We start from the raw sequence: 20381 nt of genomic DNA, 5'->3' as shown, positions 1-20381 counted from the left end.
CAAAAATCTGCGAATACATGGGGTACTCTCAAGTACAACACTTATTTTTGAAAAGGCTACGCAACAAAAGACTCCTTCCGAACGATTAGCAGCGTTGGGAATAACTTTAAATCGGAGCCAAACCAAGTCGGTGCGTATGTGTAAAAGTTGCTTAAATTTACTCACACGTTTGGAACGGGATTTTCCTCTGTACAAACAATGGCAAGAAGCCGAAAGTAGCGAGCCATCCACTGCCTCCTCATCGTCGGAAACGTCAAGTGAAAAGAGGCAACGACTAACGCCATCCAAAGCGCCAAGAGACCACAAAAAGATTCGCTTTGGCCCCCCTCCTCCTCCTCCTCCTCCTCCGGCATCATCTTTATGGGTAATCCAGGCGCTGAAGATGACGCAGCATTAACTCCCGCCTCCCGTGCTATGATTGGTCGTACCAAACTGTACCGGGAGGGAAACGCGATTCAATTCGCCCAATGCCAAACTGACTCTCCTGTATCTCCTAACATGGAGATAGGAGATTACATGGAGATTCAGTTTGGATTTTCCAAGCTAGGTGTGTCCTTGTGAAAGACATTGAGGTTTCTCCACTGTGATTGAGGGAAGAAAGAAATGAAATTCCAGAGAAGACACCAGTCTGATGGCGCTTTACTTGGCCTTCCAAAAGAATATTAACAAGACAGTAACATTTGGTGTAAAGACTTTATTTGAAATTTTAAAAAAAATCATAGCAAGGGTTTGTGCTAAGTTGATTTTCTCCACTTCCATTTAAATAAATGACCGACTGACTGGTGTAATTCATGTATTGAACCGATTATGAAATTTTGTCTGATTTTGTACAGAGCAGTTCTCTTCCAATCTGCAATAAGACAGGAAGCTCAAACACACTGTCCCACAAGCAGAGCTTTCATCAGTGATAGAGAAGTCTTAGACTGGCCACGTGTGACCAGATTAAAACCCTGTGAAGTATTTAACCTTCTAACAGACATGAACTAATGGCAGCTGCTTTGAAAACTTGGAAAAAGCATTTCCAAAGCAGATAAGTTTAGGTCTCTGTCACAGTGGCTTCATGCAATGATGCCGTCAAGTCTATGATCCACTATGCAACAAGATCTTTTTTTCATTGGCCTTCAGCTGTTGACTTACTATTGGAAGGAAAAAGGTTTGGAGATACATTATGTTATATCGGGTAGAGCTGTGTGACTCATACAATGTGCTAGTACTTGAACTCAAACTGTTGGCTCTTTTTTTGTGCTTTTGTTTTTATCCCTCTGACCTCCAAGCAGTTTTGTGGGTGTTTTTTGCTCTGGTGACATTTTTATTCACTTTGGGCTCATTTTTCACTGCACTGTAAACTCCTGCACCTTTATGGAAACAGTACAACCATGACTAGAAAGAAAGAGGACTCAGAAATGTCTTGTGAAACACATTCATAATGCCATAATTCATTTTTTTAAAGTGTTGAATTTCTTTAAGTACTTGAAATTACAACTACTTGAAATTGACATTGAAAAAACTCAAATCAATATGTACAGGCCCCCCCCCCCCCCCCCCCCCCCCAGTGTTCAGTCGTGTTACCAATTCGAGATATCAAACAGATGGTTCTGCATACAATAGATATTCAACTACATGCATTTTAATATATTTCTATACTTGTCTCCTATCTGCTCTGTGTAAACACGACCTGCAGTTGAGCCAAAATGTCCCTGAATTTTTGTCAAGCGACTGTTGGTTGTAGCTGGATCAGTAATGGCTTCACAGTTGCTGGCAAGAATACAGAATTTTTTGTTTTTTGTAGAATCTGGTTACTACTACCTGTTCATTTTTGGCACGTTTGAATAAGACATGTCGAAAAAAGTGATTTTGAAATAATCTAACAATGTTAAGCTTAGATTTAGTTATTTTCACCAACAGAACAGGATTCACGAATGAATAGTTCAAAGACTAGAAGTAGAAGAGAAGAAGAGAAGAAAATCTGACAATTCTTTCAGTTTTTGGATTTTCTGGCTGCCATAAATTTGGTAATTTTTAAAGATATGATGCCTTTTAAACATGTCAAAGATAAGAGAAACTTTGTTGTGTGGATGAAGTTATTTAGAAATACTAAAGCTTGAGTGCTGACGGCTTTGGGTGCAGCTTGATGATGTAAGTTTATGTGTACATGTGTCGATTTACTTGATATTTGCCGTATATTTCTTAACTTGATGCTCCTGACAAAATACACAAAGTCACAATGAGGACGAGACGTTGGCAGGGCAGAATTGTAGACGAGGAGATCTGCTGCTATGGGTGATAAATAATGTAGGTGTAATATCACAAAATGGACGTCTGGTTTAGAGGAGTGGAGTGGAGGTCGGAGGAGGGCGGAGCTCGAAACTGAACAGCAGAAATCATTCCCTTGTGCATAAGCAAAGATCAATAACAATAATAAAGCTCATAGTGGTGAATAATTCATCAGCGCTCTGCCCTCTCTCCTCTCCCTCCACAATGTCCTCAGCTGACTCAACACCACTGCTGCTGCTGTTGTCTGTCTTCGTCAAACTTTGGAGAATTTATTTCCACCACCAAAGGGGCCAAATGCATATTATTAGCTTTGTTTCTCCTTACATGTAAATGTCTTTGATCAATGGATAACTTAATCTTGTGATCGCAGACAGCGTGAGTAGTGTGCACCAGTTCTGTCACTGGGTAACATTTGTGAGGCTGTGTGAAGTCGACTGTGGTGACTGCCATTTATAGTCGGCCCCCTGGCGCCCTCCTCAAATAAAAGATGAGCAGTCAGCTGAATGCCCTATCCGCAAAAACCCACTAATAAAGTTAAAGGAAAATTGGGCTATTTTTCAGCCAGGGTCTTATGTTTTGTAATTTTATCTATTACGCCTACAAGTCATAATATCAGTGTACTCGGTTTCCCTGCTGTAGATAAGTGGGAAAAGCTAACTTTGGTCACTCAGGGCAAAAATTTTGCACAGCCTCCTTACAGCTTTACAATCAACTTGAGCGCAAATCATCTGCAACTGCAATATCTGAGGGTGACTGTTCCCAAGGAGGATGGCCTCTGTGGTTCTTTAAAAGTTCAAAATTGCATAGACACACTTGTATGATGTTTCTTCAGGATTTTTGCACATCTCTTCCTGTGCTTTAAGAACATACTGACAGGTTTTCTGTTTTTTGTAAAGTGTGCAATGCTGATAAAGGAACTCTATTCTATGCTGTCCAAACAAGAGGCCTTTTCAACAAAGTCATAGGAGAAAAAATAGGATTGTTGCCTTTTTTCATACAGTTTACTTGTATAGGAATGTAATTTTGTGGAGATGGGGTTAATATAAGGTGTGAATGAAGCTGGAACAAATCATGTGGAAAATGAGAAAAAACTACCTCTACTCTGAGATGTTGCAAACATTCCACAAACACAGGCTCTAAATGCTGTTTTGTTGGATAATTTGTGTCCCAGAATCGCAATCTCCCAAAATACTCTGGCTTTACAATCGACAAAGTACAAAGTCAGTTAAAGTTAAGTCAGAACTGAACTCAACAAACCTACATGCGACTTTTAGAGGGTATCCTTCTGCCACAGCTCTGCAAGGAATAAAAATGAGATAAATCTGTACTAAATGTGCTGTAACATTTAAATATGACTTAATTAGGCTTAGTGAGACTTATGTGCATGTGGGCACAGGAGTATTGTTTTAGTGAGATTGGAAAAATCCCTTTAACTGAACACAATGTAGGAGAAAAAATGGACCGAATTGAAGTGGATCAATATTAAAACTGTTTTTACGCCTTGGACATGAAAATAGTCACACATTTTGTCATGTCTCTGGTGTCTCTGCCCATCTGTCTCAATATTTTGTGCCTCTGTCAACATTAAAAAAGCAGCAGCAGCCCACTGAAAAGGGAGAACGCACCAGCAGACCCTCAGTGAATTGTGTGAAGTGTAGAAAATGGCATTGATCGGACTTGGTAGATCTTGGCGCAATATGGCACGAGTCCCCGAGAAGGTTCTCCTGTCATACCATCCAGCTGTTCCTGCTGCTGACAACCTGATGAGTCAGTCCCAGGGCCCCTCAGGTTATACTGAAGGGACCGGTGGTCTTAATCCTACACTAACACAATGAATGGACAGAACAGTCTCTAATTTGAGCTCAGATTCAGAGGTCTATTTTTACCATCGCCCTCATGTGCTCCTCTAAAAATGAAACCAGAGTGCAAATTATTAGTCCAGCACAGCAAGTGGCTTAATAACTTAACAGGTTTTTGTGCAGTGTCACCGTAAATAAGCACTTTTTTTTTCTTTTTTTATCAAGCTCATATATTCCACGCTCCAGTATTTGGAAACTAATTATAGTTGTTATCGAGGCTGTAAGCGGCAACTCTTTTCAGTGTTTTAATTACACACGCAAAGGCGAGTCAGCATTTCTCTAATCGCTCAATGTGTTGTTGTTGTTTTTTTTTTGTTTTTTTTATAAATGCATTTTCTGCTGAACTCTTTCTCGGCCCCATTAGCCCAGAAGGCTGTGAGCTCATGTATGAATGATTGCTCGTGACACGTGTCACTCAAAAGTGCGTGGGTCTGGGGGAAAAAGTACATTACCTGTTTTTAATTTTGTCCCTGTTTTGCGTGTGGAAAACGTGGAGGAAAGCAGCGTGATCCGAAAGGTCGGGATGAGAGAAAATGAAGAGAACTGACAGAGGAGTGTGATCTGTGTTGGTGTGGACCAGAATATCAAAGTCTTAAGGCTGCATGTTTGGCATTTCTGCCCTAATGTGGCGCTTCTTGACAGAATCATCCAGCTGGTAGTCATTATTTTAATTGCTACACAACAAATTATGATCAGACAGACTGAGTGACTAAAAGGGGCATTATGATACAATGTATTGGACTAAATTATTCAATCGAGGTCACTTAGGGAAGCAGAAGAAATAAAATCCGTTAGTTTCTCTGTTCTCCTAGATTTTTGTCTTCTGCTACCAAAATTTTCCCTTTTTTAAAGATGTTTTATGCCAGCTTACTCTGTGTGTTCATGGTCTTCAGAGGATTCATCTTTTCTGTGGTTGTTTCCTCCTGATCTTTGCTCAGTAAACTTTATGTCAGAAATGTCATAGTGCTTTTCAAGATTTTCAAAATGTGTAATGTTTGACGACAACGACAGACCGTATTTAGATAAAATGTCATAGTCTCCAGAGGATTATTCCAAAACAAATTAGTTATTTATGGTCCCCAGAGGAAGAATCTTTTTTTTTTTTTTTTTTGGTCAAACACTTGAATTTTATCTTTCCAAAAATAAATAACTACAAAAACAAAAGAAAATTCAAGTGTGCTGCACATTCATGATCCAGATAGGGTAAATACTGTACATTCCGTCTTGCAGTAGATGTAAGGCTAGCCTGTGCAACTTTTGCTGAAGAGTTGTGGCAACAGGCAAAATATATTTTATTACATATAATGTACAATATCTCAGCTGTATTTCTATATGAGGCTGGGCGCCACGTAGTGTATATAAAAGATGGACACATCCTCCAAGTTTGAAAGGTGAAGTCAGCATAGAAATGCCTTTGCTCTGCATTCTCCCTAATGGACAGCAGAGGGAGACTCCAATCGTATTGAACTCTATGAGAAAATTACCCTTCTTGTCCTTTGATTTGTTACCTCAGTGAACATTTTTCTAATGAATTCATGGTCTCAATTTCTAGTTTAAAGACTTTTTAAAGACAGCATTATGTTCACTTATAAATTATTGTCCCATTTAGAGAAAAATAGACAATAAAGCAGGATGTGTTTTAGGATGAGGCTTCCTCGTGGTTGACAGGTCACTACAGTGAAATCCACAAACCACTATGTACATTTGCTTTCACAAGCGTAACATGACATCGGGCAAATTCTAAAATCAAGGCTTCATAGCAGTTTGCTTCAAAGCAGTGTTAGTGACATCAATCTTATATATAAGGAGCTGTCCCATCTCTTCTACCCATACTACATGACACGAATGCAACATTAACATTAGCAAATGTCTATTATAAAATAATAGTAAAAACATAATGAAGTAATACAAGTAAAGAAAACTCACCAAACTGACACAGTAATGTCACTTACATTGTAATATCAATCCTTCCTAAAGCTAACATTTGCTTATTTCACTAAAATTTACTGGACATAGTCACCAAACGTGAAAGTTCATACCAGACCAAGTCGCTTCAAGACATCTGCATGTATTTAATTGTCTGATTGTCTCTGAGTTCAGTGTCTGCAGGCAAATTTTATTCCCTGTGTGGAGCATTTTAGTGCTCACTGCATCAAGCCCAGTATCTGTGACGAAGATTGTCACCATCTTGTCTTTTCTCTCCCAGCGATGTTTGTCACCCTCTGGTTGCTCTATCAAAACATTCCTCAGCCTTCAAGGAGAGAAACAGCAGAGTTTATTTAGGTCACGCTGCATGAGAATCTCCTTTATAGACAACATAAATAACCGTGAGTGACGGGAGCAGAGGTGTCATTTCAGAAGGGAGCAGCGTGAGACGTTTTACCAGAACTGTAGATTGGAACTACGCCCTCACCGAGAAGTTGACATCAACATGCGTGAGGAAAAGTGGAGTTATATTTCCTGTAAAGCGTGGAATTCTTTGTAACTGTAAGGTACAACACAGGCAGCCAGGGCCACTGTAAATTTACTCAGCTCTCTAAATAAAAGCAGTGGCTCTGGCCCAGAGTGTAGTTTATGGAAATAAACTGCTCCATAATAGATAATTCTGTACAGGCCCCCTCTTGTGCTCACTGCCAGGCACAGCTGTTGTAGCTGTAACTCCTTGACAGGACAAACAATTTTCATGCATGCTTATAAATAAGTCATAAAGAACATGTAGCAAGTGTTTGCTCTCTATTCATTAGTGCAGCTAATACCGTACTGTCTGCTCAGAGCTGCTATGAGCCTGTGCAGGTCACAGAATCTGCAGATTGGAATCTGTCTATACACTCCAGAGTCTATTTTAATGGGTGTAGCTAGTTAGTCTTTAAAAACAAGCTCATGTGACCTCTGCTGAACAACAGGAATTGTGGCCTTCAGTAGCGAAATAAGCAATGATCGTACAATCATAATCTAGCAACTGAGGCTTGGTGTTCATGTGGATTTAAAGTGTTCCTTGGTACCTGAACATTTTTGAAGATTGTGCTGTAATTTATTATATTAATAGATGTATATTACTAGCAATACTCTGTCCTCTACCGCTGCAGTATGCAGTATATTAGATGACAACAGGATTTTGTGGGATTGTAGTTGTATGAGCTATCCTGATGTCATGTACATTGAACTGCTACTTCAAAGTTAATCCCACTCTCTCTATTTAAACGATTTTGAAAATGGCAGACACACAAAACCTTCAGGTTTAGTCCACTGCAGCAACATAAACGTCCACCTTAAGCAAATGAAATATGTCACATCATGTTCTTCTTTCAGTTTATCATAATATTTTAAATTTGCACAATAAATTATTTGAAATTTTCCACTCATATTTCTTAAATTGCATGCAGCAGAAAATTATAAAAATGAGATTTTTTTTTTGTTGCTTAACGTGACTGCAAGTGTTAACATCATTAAGCTTTGTTTATGCAGTATGAAAGTACACAAACAATTAATTTGAGTCAAGAAATTAATTTTTTTAGTTTAATTTGCATTGTCTAAGTGCACAATAAATGACATGAATTAATCTTATATCAACATGTATATATGAACTTTATTATCAAAACTTGACTAACTCCACAACAAAAAAGGTTCTTCATTGTTGTATTGGGCTTTACCATGCAGGAACAGTAAAGTCACATCATTTAGCCACATCATAAATTGTATATAAAAGACAGACGTAGTGACCACAGCTCTACCCATTGGTTTGAGGACTACTGTTTCAAGCCTCAAGCTTGTCATTTGGTTGTTGTCATGCTGGTTCTTGAAACTGGACATTATGAGAGAGCAGTTAATCCAGTTGTTGAACCCGAAGAGGTGCAAATTGATACAATCGCAACCTGGCAATCACAAGGTAGCCCCACTGTAAAACATACATACGTGCTTTATCATCAGTTTTATTCAAAATGGGAGCATATTTTTCAAAATGAACACCATGATGTATTGAAGGACACTTGAAACTAACGATTGAGACCGTAAACTCATAAGGAAATCATTTACTGATGTAACAGATCATGAAAAAGTGCAGTCCGCACCAGCCTAATGATGAGGTACAGCCAGATCACTCTTTGGAAAATAGTCTTACTAAAGAAAACTAGCCAATTTATAAACCTTTTCCAGAATTTAAATTAGGTGGAGCAAATAAAGTCTTGTAGCAACAGTTATCATTTAAGCCAGAAAAATAAAGTGCTATTGTTTTAAAATTAGAAAGTTTCTTTCAATAAACTACTGCTAATCAAAGATAGCTACAGCTGCCATGACATCACCTCTTGATCTGTGAATTGCAGTTTTGAAGCCTCAAGTTTGGAATTTGGCATTAATATCTGTCCATTACTGCAGTGATGTCAATCACAAGGTGGTCACACCTACAACACACCTTGCTTTGTTATCTGTTTACCCTGCATGGAATCATAATTTACTAAACAAAGACCATGCTGTATTTTAGGAAACTGTAAACTAGAAGTTGAGACCATAAACTCATAAGGAAATTATTTACTGAGGTAACAGATCATAAAGAAGTACATTCATTTTCTAATAGACATCCATGCAATCGGAGTTCTTTTTGCAATCAGAGGAGTCGCCCCCTGCTGGCTGTCAGAAAGAATGCAGGTTTAAGTCACCTACAGATCTGGAGGCTCTCGTCATCTTTTGTACACAGTCTGTGGGTAAAACAATTGAGATCGAATACAACCATCCTGCAATAAATAATTTCTTCCTGAAAGTTATAATGTGTGATCTCACTAGAGGAAGTATTTTGTGTTGCTGTCATTGTGTCATAGTGACAGGTGTTTTTTATTGTTTTGTCCATCGAATTTGTTTCAGTGAAGCTAGACCATTAACAGCCTTTGGGGCTTTTACTTTGCTTCTCCTCTGATATGGAAAATCCAACCCCACAAGGTCTCAGGTTCCTCAGGCTCCTTAGGTTTGTTACATGTGAAACCCTGGCTATCTGACTGAACCAGTGTTTTTGTGACTGCCATTGTTACACTGCAGTTCCAAGGCGGACATGCTACGGAACTGACTGCTTCTTCAACTCGTGATGTACTTGCATATAAAAAAAACACCTGTAGGACATGTTAAAGGTTGAAAACTTGATTTTCATTGGTGAGGTTTAACCAAACTGACTTAGTAATGTCAGTTCTACAGTTGTGTTCTATCTTTGAAGGCTAGCATTGGCTAACTTCTTAGAAACATTAGGCACTGGGCATTAGGCAGGTAAATAAAGACTAAAACCTTACTTGTTTTGACTCCACAATAAGAAATAGAAAGTCTGGATCATGTCAGTTGTTTTTTTCTGTTTACTGGTGCAACAGTAACTGTTTTATCAGATTTTCTTGAACTGAATGACACTCTGAAAGAAGTTGGATTACTTTGCTGATGATTTGCAATGTCGTATGTAGCCACTAAAAATATTGAGCAGACTTTATTTTCATTGGAATCCATTCAATTTATGGCTCCCACTTGTTTCAGTGATACAGGCTGTAATGAAAAACATTTCTTTTCTAAATGGGACTCCACAAAAACAGGGCTGGCCCCTGGCTAACTGGCTTTATTCTTCTGCTTTGTCAGACGGATGAAATTGCAATTGCTCTGCTGGTCTCTCTTCAGAAGTCACCATGAGGCAATATGAGCGAAATGTTTTCCAGTCACAGTGGGGTCAGAAGCTCTCTGTGTTATGAGACACTGAGGAGGATCTTCTCTGCTGGTAATGGTGGGCAGTTTTAAAGGCTGGATTAGAGTGCACTTGGCCTTTTGTAATAGTCCTACGACTTCTGTATGGAACTGTTGCTCCATAATGTGATTTACTAAGTCACACTGTGCTAAGCTTGCAGATGCAGAAAGGGTTCATATATCGATCTGGAAAAAAATAGTCCTTTCTTTAATTACAGAGACTGAAATTTCTGTGCTCCATCTGTTTGAAGACAGTGGCCTCTCCTGAATGTCAAGCAGAATTATTTCCTTTTCTTTGAAGGTCAAAAAAGCATCAATTCAATGTGACTATTCACATAACCTTTCTTCAGGCCCTTTTTGTATCTTTTATCCGAACACTATGAACAGAAAATAAAAAATAAAAAAAAAACAGTGTGAAAGAAGATATGAAGCTGTAAGAATGAGAACAGTCAGCACTGTAATTCTTCTTAGAATTTTTCTTTTTTATTAGAAATTAGAAGACACATTTTTGTGTATTTTTTCACTACTGAGACAGTGATTCTCCCTTATTTGGAATTTAACTTCCACCATTTCACTTTCGGTAACATAAAAACTGCAGTCCTGAACTGTATATTAACATCTTTCAGGTTGTTTTGGTTATTACAACCCTCAACTCACTTGTTTATATTAATTCATGAGATCAACCCACTTCACACCACCTGCCCAAAGTTATCAACAAGCTGAGGAACAAAATGGAACAATTATAAGCTCAGAACTGTATATTGTTATTATATTATTGATATTATTCCATCATTTCAATGTCTTTCTTTTATTCATCTTAAACCCACATATAATATTTGGCAACCAGGAAGCAGCACAACAAGATGTAAACAAAGCATCTCTTGAATATTTACCTTCTGAAGTTAATGCACTGAATCTTTTAGCAAACAATGTAAATTATTTGAATTTGTGTTTCTTCCTACCTGATGCACTTCAGTTCAGTGTTCAGTGTGTTTTTGTTATTTTTTTTTAATCTCTCCTCCATCTGTCTGAGAAACTTTCTTTCTGTTCACCTGATAAATGATTTTCTGTATTCACTAGCTAGTCTCTAACTGCGTACACCAACATCCAGTGGGTTTTTATCAGGAAACAGTTATTGAAGTTGCAGGGTCAAAAACCCAGCAGCTAGCTTAAAATAGCTAAAAGGCTACATAGAGATCGGGATCAATGTTTAGTTGGCTTATAATTCGATGTGGGTCAGAATGCAATCTGTCATCTGATTCATTCTTAATGTAGAAATAGTGATTAGTGCAGCTTTAACTTGTTTCAGAACTTCACCAAGAGAACTTCACTTAGAGTTGAACAGTTTATTTCTGATGCCCTAATTTACGGCCCCTCGCAGCAGGCCCCCTGCCCGTACATTAGCTTAGATCTGAGTCTCAACTTGTCCAAAGCAGATAAATAAATAAATGCGACAAAGTGGCAGTTGGTGGGTGAGCATTCCCTCTAATGGCACTGCAGCACTTTGCAGGCGTGCGTGAGTGTGGCTTAATCACTTGTAAGCCTTGATTGAGTGTGTGTTAATAAACATTAGGCTGTCTCTCTTCCCCTGGTGATTAGTGGTTTATGTGCTCGGCTCTCTGCAGGCTGAAGACGCAGTCCTGAAGATTGATGGAGGGCCATGCTATTCAAACAGCAGGCATTGCTGAGACAGAAGCTCTTCGTTCTGGGCAGCCTCGCTATCGGAAGTGTCCTCTATCTTGTGGCCCGGGTTGGGACTTTGGATAGGTAAGCCATCACTGGTGAATTCCAAGACATACACAACTTTCATTTAAAGCAGCTGAAGTCGTGATCTGGCATCAAGTAACTCTTTTAAATTCAGTCTGTAACTTTTCAATCTACATAGCCCTCCACTTAGTGAAACTTTTTAAATGTGCTCCTCCATACATGTGTAACTTGTCAATATATGTTTACAGATTTGGCAGCCAGAGGTTAAGACTTATTTTTGCTGTAAACTGACATTCACCCTGAAGCTTAAATTCTGCGGGTTCTCCTGAATGAGGTTTACATAAACAAACAAACAAAAATCCTCCTAAGTGACTACACTTGGGGCAAAAATTTCCCCATGGGAGAAGCAGTCATAGCAGTTTGTTTGGAAAGAGCAGAAAAAAGCTGTGAAAAAAAACAATACTTTTGGACAGTTTATATAGAAAAACACTTTTCTATATGAACAATTAAATATGCAACAACAGTAATCCAAATAACCAATTAATCCAAGACCTCTAATGCTAGCTAATTAACCCTCCTGTTATGTTAGCAATCAAACTGACCCATTTTAAAACGGGGAAAAAAAAGTAGTTACAATTTTTTTTTGTATGACATTTCTTCTGCTTGGCTTAATAAGTTTAATCGGCTTATAAAATAAAAATGGTTCATTTCGCATATTCGCAAACCCTGAACAGAAGAGGTATCACTCCAAAAAACAGAGAACATTTCAAAATGTAAAATAAATTTTTTTAATCAATGTCATGTAAAACCACTATATTTTATATGTGGGTCTTTCCATTGTACATTACAAAAAGTTTCGACATGCATTTTTTTATGAAAAACGAGTCACTGATCCCCATTGAACCATGATCTTTGAGAGGCTAAGAACACCATTACACTGCATATTGATCGAAATGGTTAGTAATGGAGTTAATAATGAGATATAAACGATGTCTGTTGAGTTTTTTTGGTTTCTGACACTTTCGGATAATTAAGCATGACCCAGGAACATCAATGCTGTTCCTGATAAACAAACATAACAGAAAAGTCTTATTTGCTTTGCTGTGTGCCATTTCTAAAATGTCAAACTATGCCTTTACACTTCTGGTAAATCTTGCTCTCACGCCCTTTTTCCCTCCTTTATATTATCACCTTGTTCTGTTTTCTTTGAGTGTTTGAATTTTTAAGGTAAAAGTTATCTATTTCATTGTGTTCTCAAAAATTGTGCAAACCTATGATTTAGTGGAAAAAAACAAATCGTAATAAAAAGAAATCAGTAAAGGCAGAGCAGAGGACCAAATGGTGGAAGCTGAAAAAGGAAGAGTGTTGTATGACTTTCACGAAAGAGTTGAGGCAGACTTTGGATGGTCAGGAGGTGCTTCCAGATGACTGGACATCTACAGCAAATGTGATCAGGGAGACAGGTCGGAGAGTACTTGGTGTGTCATCTGGAAGGAAAGGAGATAAGGAGACTTGGTGGTGGAATGAGGAGGTGCAGGAGTGGATCCAGAGAAAGAGGTTAGCTAAGAAGAAGTGGGACACTGAGAGGACTGAAGAGAGTAGACGGGTACAGGGAGATGCAGCGTAAGGTGAAAGTAGAGGTGGCAAAGGCCAAACAAGGGGCTTACGATGACTTGTATTCTAGCTTGGACAGTAAGGAGGGAGAGACTGACCTGTATAGGTTGGCAAGGCAGAGAGACAGAGATGGGAAGGACGTGCAGCAGGTTAGGGTGATAAAGGATAAGGATGGGAGTGTGTTGACAGGTGCCAATGGTGTGATGGGAAGATGGAAAGAGTACTTTGAAGAGTTGAATGAGGAAAATGAGAGAGAACGAAGAGTAGACGAGGTGACTGTTGTGGACCAGGAAGTAGCAAAGATTAGTAAGGATGAAGTGAGGAGGGCATTGTAGAGGAAGAAGAGTGGAAAGGCAGTTGGTCCTGATGATATACCTGTGGAGGTATGGACGTGTCTCGGAGAGGTAGCAGTAGAGTTTCTGACTGGGTTGTTCAACAGGATCTTAGATAGTGAGAAGATGCCCGAGGACTGGAGGAGAAGTGTGCTGGTGCCCATCTTTAAGAACAAGGGAGATGTGCAGAGTTGTGGCAACTACAGAGGAATAAAGCTGATGAGCCACACGATGAAGCTATGGGAAAGAGTAGTTGAAGCTAGACTAAGGGCAGAGGTGAACATCTGTGAGCAGCAGTCTGGTTTCATGCCAAGAAAGAGTACAACAGATGCAATATTTGCTTTGAGGATGTTGATAGAGAAGTACAGAGAAGGTCAGAAGGAGCTGCATTGTGTCTTTGTAGATCTGGAGAAAGCTTATGACAGGGTGCCCAGAGAGGAACTGTGGTTTTGTATGAGGAAGTCTGGGGTGGCAGAGAAGTATGTTAGAGTGGTGCAGGACATGTATGAGGACTGTAAGACAGTGGTGAGGTGTGCTGTAGGAGTAACAGAGGAGTTCAAGGTGGAGGCGGGACTACATCAGGGATCAGCTCTGAGCCCCTTCTTGTTTGCTATGGTGATGGACAGGATGACAGACGAGATTAGACAGGAGTCTCCATGGACTATGATGTTTTCAGACGACATTGTGATCTGTAGTGAGAGCAGGGAACAGGTGGATGAGAAGCTAGAGGCGTGGAGGTTTGCCCTGGAAAAGAGAGGAATGAAGGTTAGCCGCAGCAAGACGGAGTATCTGTGTGTGAATGAGAGGGACCCAAGTGGAAGAGTGAGGTTACAGGGAGAAGAGATCAAGAAGGTGGAGGATTTTAAGTACTTAGGGTCAACAGTCCAGAGCAATGGAGGGTGTGGAATAGAGGTGAAGAAGCGTGTACAGGCAGGCTGGAACGGCTGGAGAAAAGTGTCAGGTGTGATGTGTGAAAAGACAGGAGGCAGAGCTGGAGGTAGCAGAACTGAAGATGCTGAGGTTCTCTTTGGGAGTGACCAGGATGGATGGATAGGATACAGTTGTCCCTCTGATACATTAGAGGGACAGCACATGTTAGAGGCTTTGGAGATAAAGTCAGAGAGGCCAGACTGAGATGGTTCGGACATGTCCAGAGGAGAGAGAGTGAATATATTGGTAGAAGGATGCCGAGTTTCCCACTGCCATCAGGAGGCCTAGAGGAAGACCAAAGGGGAGGTTTATGGATGTGGTTAAAGAGGACATGAAGGTAGTTGGTGTGAGAGAAGAGGATGCAGCAGACAGGGTGAGATGGAGGCAATTGATTCGCTGTGGCGACCCCTGAAGGGAAAAGCCGAAAGGAAAAGAAGAAGAAGAAGTAGTGCCATGTGCTGGATTTTATAGATGACGAGTACTGCTGTGTAACAAAACACTTGTCAGGGATGATGGAAAAGAATATTGAATCAATGAGTCTCAGGAATCTATTTACTGATCACTACAGAGTGGACTGCAGAGTGTCTGTTATATAAGTAGTAGTAAATGAATCAGGGAGAGATTTCACCTTGGTTGGCACTTATCTTTCTATTCCAGAAACACCCTCAGTGAGACTACATGGTGCATTTCCCGTGCACTGCAAACACCTTTTAATGTTAAAAACATAACAAACATACACATGATTCTTAAATAATCGAAACACATTTTTAATACAAATAAAGAATATGCAAAAATCCCTGTCATTTCGCTTTTCCTTGTCTTATCTTTTTGTTTCCTAATTTGTGCTAAATTCTTGGTATAAATTCATCTTTCTGCACTGCAGCAAACCCTACTTTCAAACATTTTCCATACAATGTCGACTTTTTTGGTGCTATACAGATGAAGCAAAGCTTAATGTCCAGTTACAGATGAAGGGAATAACATGAGTTTTCTCATGACAACTGCACAAGTCAAGGTCTGGTCTTTATTATATTCAATAGTAAAGGCCAATTGATAGTTTCTACATGGCTGAATGTGAAGTGAACTTCATCATGCACTTATATCTGCGAGGGTGGCATGCCAAGTGAGAATTTGCCAGAAAACTAAACCAGATGCTCATTTCGTAGACTCCGTGTATATCACATATGTATCGTATTCCACATTGTCTTTCTAGTTCTTGGTCGGAGGTTGCATTTACCATTTTGTCTTTTTAATGTTCTCCATTTGTCCAGTCAACCACAATAAATGACGCAGCTCTTCCTCTTGCCATCAGGAAGCCGCCATTTGAGTTTGTGATGTGGAAACCATGAACCATGACCTTTAGCTAACAGTCAGTGTGTGTGGCGTTGGATGTGGGATAAATTGACATGTTTAAGAGCTGAGCGACTTTCATAAAAGCGCCCCTGAGATGGGATAGTTGTGGGGTGTACCAATTAGCAGGTGAAAAAGTGTTGAGAGATGTGCTGGAACAAATCGGATCTGCAGCAGCTCCGACTCTCAACTTAAGGGATTTAAAGGATCTGCTGCTAACATCTTGGAGCCAAATATCACAACTTCAGAGTCCATGTCTCTGTAGGTCAGAGGTGTTTTGGCAGCACATGAAAGACCAGCAGCCTACTTGACAGGGTGGTCGTAATGTTTTGGGTCATTACTGTGCAAATCAGATGGGGGGAAAAATGACACGTATTTTGGACTTTATTGGCCATTAGGGCTCAATAGGCACAGCACCAATTACAGAATCATATGCTTTCACTCATCACTTTCTGAACATTTAATCTCCCAAAATGTAGCTCATTAAAAGAGAAGTCTTTCTTCTCTACATGTGTTGAGACTGAGGATGTCGGTTTCCTTTTTCTTTTCTTTCAGGCTACAGCCCATTTGCCCCATTGAGAGCCGACTGCCCTCTCCAGAGCCAGAGCAAATCCCTCTCCGCACCCTGCAGTTTAAGCGTGGCCTGCTCCATGAACTACGTAAGGGCAATGCCACCAAAGAGCAAATCCGCCTGCACAACCTGGTCCAGCAGCTGCCTCGGGCCATCATCATCGGGGTGCGTAAAGGGGGAACCCGAGCCTTGCTGGAAATGCTCAACCTGCATCCGGCAGTGGTCAAGGCCTCGCAGGAGATCCACTTCTTTGACAATGATCAAAACTACGCCCGGGGCATCGACTGGTACAGGGGCAAGATGCCCTTCTCCTTCCCTCATCAGATCACCATTGAGAAGAGCCCTGCCTATTTCATCACGGAGGAGGTCCCCGAACGCATCTTCAAGATGAACTCTTCTATCAAGCTGTTGATCATCGTCCGCGAGCCCACCACCAGAGCTGTGTCCGACTACACCCAAGTGCTGGAGGGCAAGGAGCGCAAAAACAAGACCTACCACAAGTTTGAGAAGCTGGCCATCGACACCAACACCTGCGAGGTGAACACAAAGTACAAAGCCGTGCGGACCAGCATCTACACCAAACACCTGGAGCGTTGGTTGAAGTATTTTCCCGTGGAGCAGTTCCATATCGTGGACGGGGATCGGCTGATTACAGACCCGCTGCCGGAGCTGCAGCTTGTCGAGCGCTTCCTCAACCTCCCCTCCAGGATCAGCCAGTATAACCTGTACTTCAATGCCACCAGGGGATTTTACTGTCTGCGATTTAACATTGTCTTCAACAAGTGCCTGGCAGGCAGCAAGGGCCGGATTCACCCAGACGTGGACCCGTCAGTAGTGACTAAACTGCAGAAGTTCTTTCACCCTTTCAATCAGAAGTTTTACCAGATCACTGGTAGGACATTCAGCTGGCCATGATGAGTCTGAACTCCTCCAATGAGATTCTTTGGATTGGTGTTTTTTTAAAGAAATAAACACCAAGTTGCAAGATCTCAAACGATATTAATAGCACTTTGATTGAATTTAATACAAGAATGACAGTGTGACCAAATATAAAAAGGAACTTGATGTAAGTTTGTTTTTACGTGTGAAAAATACAAAATAGTTTGATGGTTTGACAAAAAGATTCAGTTCGAAGCACTTGATCTCGCAAATTAGTTCATCTGTCTGTCAATGTTTTCCCCGTGAAGAAAAAAACTGAGCTGTGTGATTAACTAAAGAGATTATTTTTAAAAGACTATCAAACACTGACATTCATGCTGTTAGGATAAGCTTTAAGTGTGATGCTTTTATTCACGATAAAACACCTTCAAAGATGACAAAATGACATCTGATAAACAACAAAACTGTTCATTTGTTTCCCATCATGTTGTTTACTCGACCAAAATCGCATGTGCAATCCAGATGCCATTATAACATAGTAGACTGTTGTGTTAGTTGTCTTCTGTTTCTTCATGGTCTTTTATTTAAAACCTGCTGTGATCAGTCCATTAGAAGATGGCCTCCTTTAATTCTCTACACAGCACCGAGTCTGACGAACAGATGAGGCTTATCAGAATAGATCTAGTGTTTCAAGCTTGACTGTCACCATGTCCCAAACCTTTAAAGCATTTAAGACTTGAGCTTGTGTTTTTTAAATGTAACTATGCTGTTTCTTTCCCCTACAGCTGTCTCATTGGTTTGCCAAACACCCAGCAAAGAAGCCATAGTGGGAAAAATGTTTAAAAAAAAAAGTTGTCCTCTGATGATTCCTGTCAAGCCAATTGTTTATTCTATGATGATTAGCAAAATTTGTCTGTTTCTGTGCAAATATTCATTATGTATCATAAGTGTGTTGTTAAAAAATGTTGAATTAAAAGAACATGTAAACATTCGTCAGATCTTTTATCGTATGTTGTGGTTTCACTGTCACTATTAATGGGAGACTTCAACATTTTGAGAAGCAGATAATTTGATTTAAAAAAAACTAACAAACAAATCCTGAAAACCTGGAAGAAAAGATGCCAGAAAAATATGTTTTATAAAATGGTGAATGGTGAAATAATGTAATGTTCACAAACTGTAAAAATGGGGGAAATAATGGCAGATATATCTAAAGTAATGATATTTTTAGCTGTTTAAATGGAGTAAAACTGTCTGATTTTACAGTCAGGTATTGATTTAAAAAATAGTATTAAAAATGTATTTAAAAATCCATAAAATAACAGATTAAAAGTTATTCATCACATTTCAGTCCTTAATATGCATATTTTTCTTGTTTTTTAAATAATGGCAAATATCTACAAAATGATATTTTTGCTGATTTAAATAGAGTAAAAAAAAAACAATCATTTTCCAGTCAAATGCTGCAAAACAATAGACTATTTGTGAAAATACTGATTTAATGTAGCCATTATTTACAGTTTTGGCCTCTTTTTGTATGATTAATCAGTAAATGATTGTATTTTTTTCTTTGAACAGCAAACCTGCTTCTGTCTTGTTTGGATCGATCGCTATATTGATGCAGTCAAAAAACATGGCTGATTGGCTGACTTGTGCACAATACATTTCTGTGTAGTCAACTTTTGACATAATTGTTAACACAAATTAATTGAGACACTGTAGGAGTTCAGTATAACTTGTAGTCTGTAGAGCACACTGTATCTGATGGGTACTTGAAAGTAACAGTATAAATAAACACTGTACAGATGAGGAGAAACTGTGTCATTGGGGACTTAAACCTTACTTCAACCTTAATGCAATCTTGCAGGTTTGTGCCCATTTCCATTTGCAAAACTCTACCTGCTTTGTTTGATAGTGACACTTGACCTCTTCAAATTTCTCTAAATGAAAAGTGGATGAAGGTGTCCCTTGCACATGAGGTAAGTCATATCGCCACAAGCCACATATTTCACACAGACTGAATGTGACATTCAATCATATTTGCCATATGGTGTTTTTCTGTTTCACTTGTTGCAGGCAGAGCAGAAAGTAACAAAGATGATGCTGACATCTAGTGTTTTATCAGGGCAGTAAATTAAAAGCAATGGATTCATGCTTCCTGTTTCTTTGGGAACTGTTTGGGAAGTAATTGTATCATGAAGATGTGTACATAAACCATGATGAGCATATTTAATAATTTATAATAAGAAGAAAGAAAAAAGAATGAATTAATCACAAATTATCTCTCATCCCTATTCACTTCTCTATACATTTCAATATTCTCACATTTTGTCAAACTTAATTTGCCAAATATATTTTTTGCAGTATAAAATTGTTAAATGAGTGTTAAATAACACACATGGAAGGAATTTTTAATGTTCTTTTTTGTTAAATGATTTGATTATTGACAATTGATTTACAATTAAGAGGCCAATGAGATAAAAGTTATACCTTCTTGTTTGCATTGACATTTAAATTAGTGTCAAAATAAAAATAAACATAAAAATAAAAAACCTCACAATGCTTTCTTTGGATAATTTTGAAGTTATTTTGTTCAAATAATAGCAACACTACTACTACAACTGCTACTACAATAATAATAGTAAAACAACAACACCAATATTACTTCTACTAACAGTAATAAATAAACAACAACAGTACTACTACTACTGATAACGAGAATAAGAATAAAACTACTAATGCTAGTAATAATTATTCCAATTTAGCATTTTTAATATTTTAATATTCATCCTTAATATGAATATTTTTCTTTCAAATATCTGATATATATAATGTAAAAATATTTTTTTTTAAAAACTGTATATATTTTCTAAAAGACTGTCACATCATGTTTACCTCAAACCATTTCCTCAGACCAATAAAAAATAATTTTAATTTTAATCCTATTTAAAGATTTGTGAAGTCTTCCAACAAAAGACCGGAAGTGAAAGTTGACTTTGTATTATGGTCAGGAGGGTAAATATGGTTATCCAGGTCTACTCTATATTCTTATGTAATGCACTTTTCTGCTTAACGCTAATAAGACTTGTACCCTGTGCAGTGACAGTGAAGTTCACTGTACCGGAGGGGCCGCCTTGGTTCATCTCTCCGCCCCGCCCCGCC

At 39.0% G+C, this 20381-nt stretch overlaps 1 protein-coding gene across 2 annotated transcripts in view; it reads left to right on the top strand.

The window, feature by feature from the left end:
• Window positions 1-18210, top strand: part of LOC110970970 (heparan sulfate glucosamine 3-O-sulfotransferase 5) — a 121466-nt gene extending 103256 nt beyond the window's left edge. For both annotated transcript variants that reach the window (XM_051960713.1, XM_051960714.1), the window contains exons 3-4: window positions 11462-11603; window positions 16325-18210. In XM_051960713.1, the coding sequence (XP_051816673.1) occupies window positions 11497-11603; window positions 16325-17255 (1038 nt within the window). In that variant the 5' untranslated portion in view covers window positions 11462-11496 and the 3' untranslated portion in view covers window positions 17256-18210. The remainder of the gene's footprint in view (window positions 1-11461; window positions 11604-16324) is intronic.
• Window positions 18211-20381: the final 2171 nt, after the last annotated feature.

This window comes from Acanthochromis polyacanthus, chromosome 16 (genome assembly GCF_021347895.1).
Source record: "Acanthochromis polyacanthus isolate Apoly-LR-REF ecotype Palm Island chromosome 16, KAUST_Apoly_ChrSc, whole genome shotgun sequence".
Classification (NCBI taxonomy): Eukaryota; Metazoa; Chordata; class Actinopteri; family Pomacentridae; genus Acanthochromis; species Acanthochromis polyacanthus.
The sequence above is the reverse complement of the archived record's forward strand: the minus strand, read 5'-3'. Positions and strand labels throughout refer to the sequence as shown.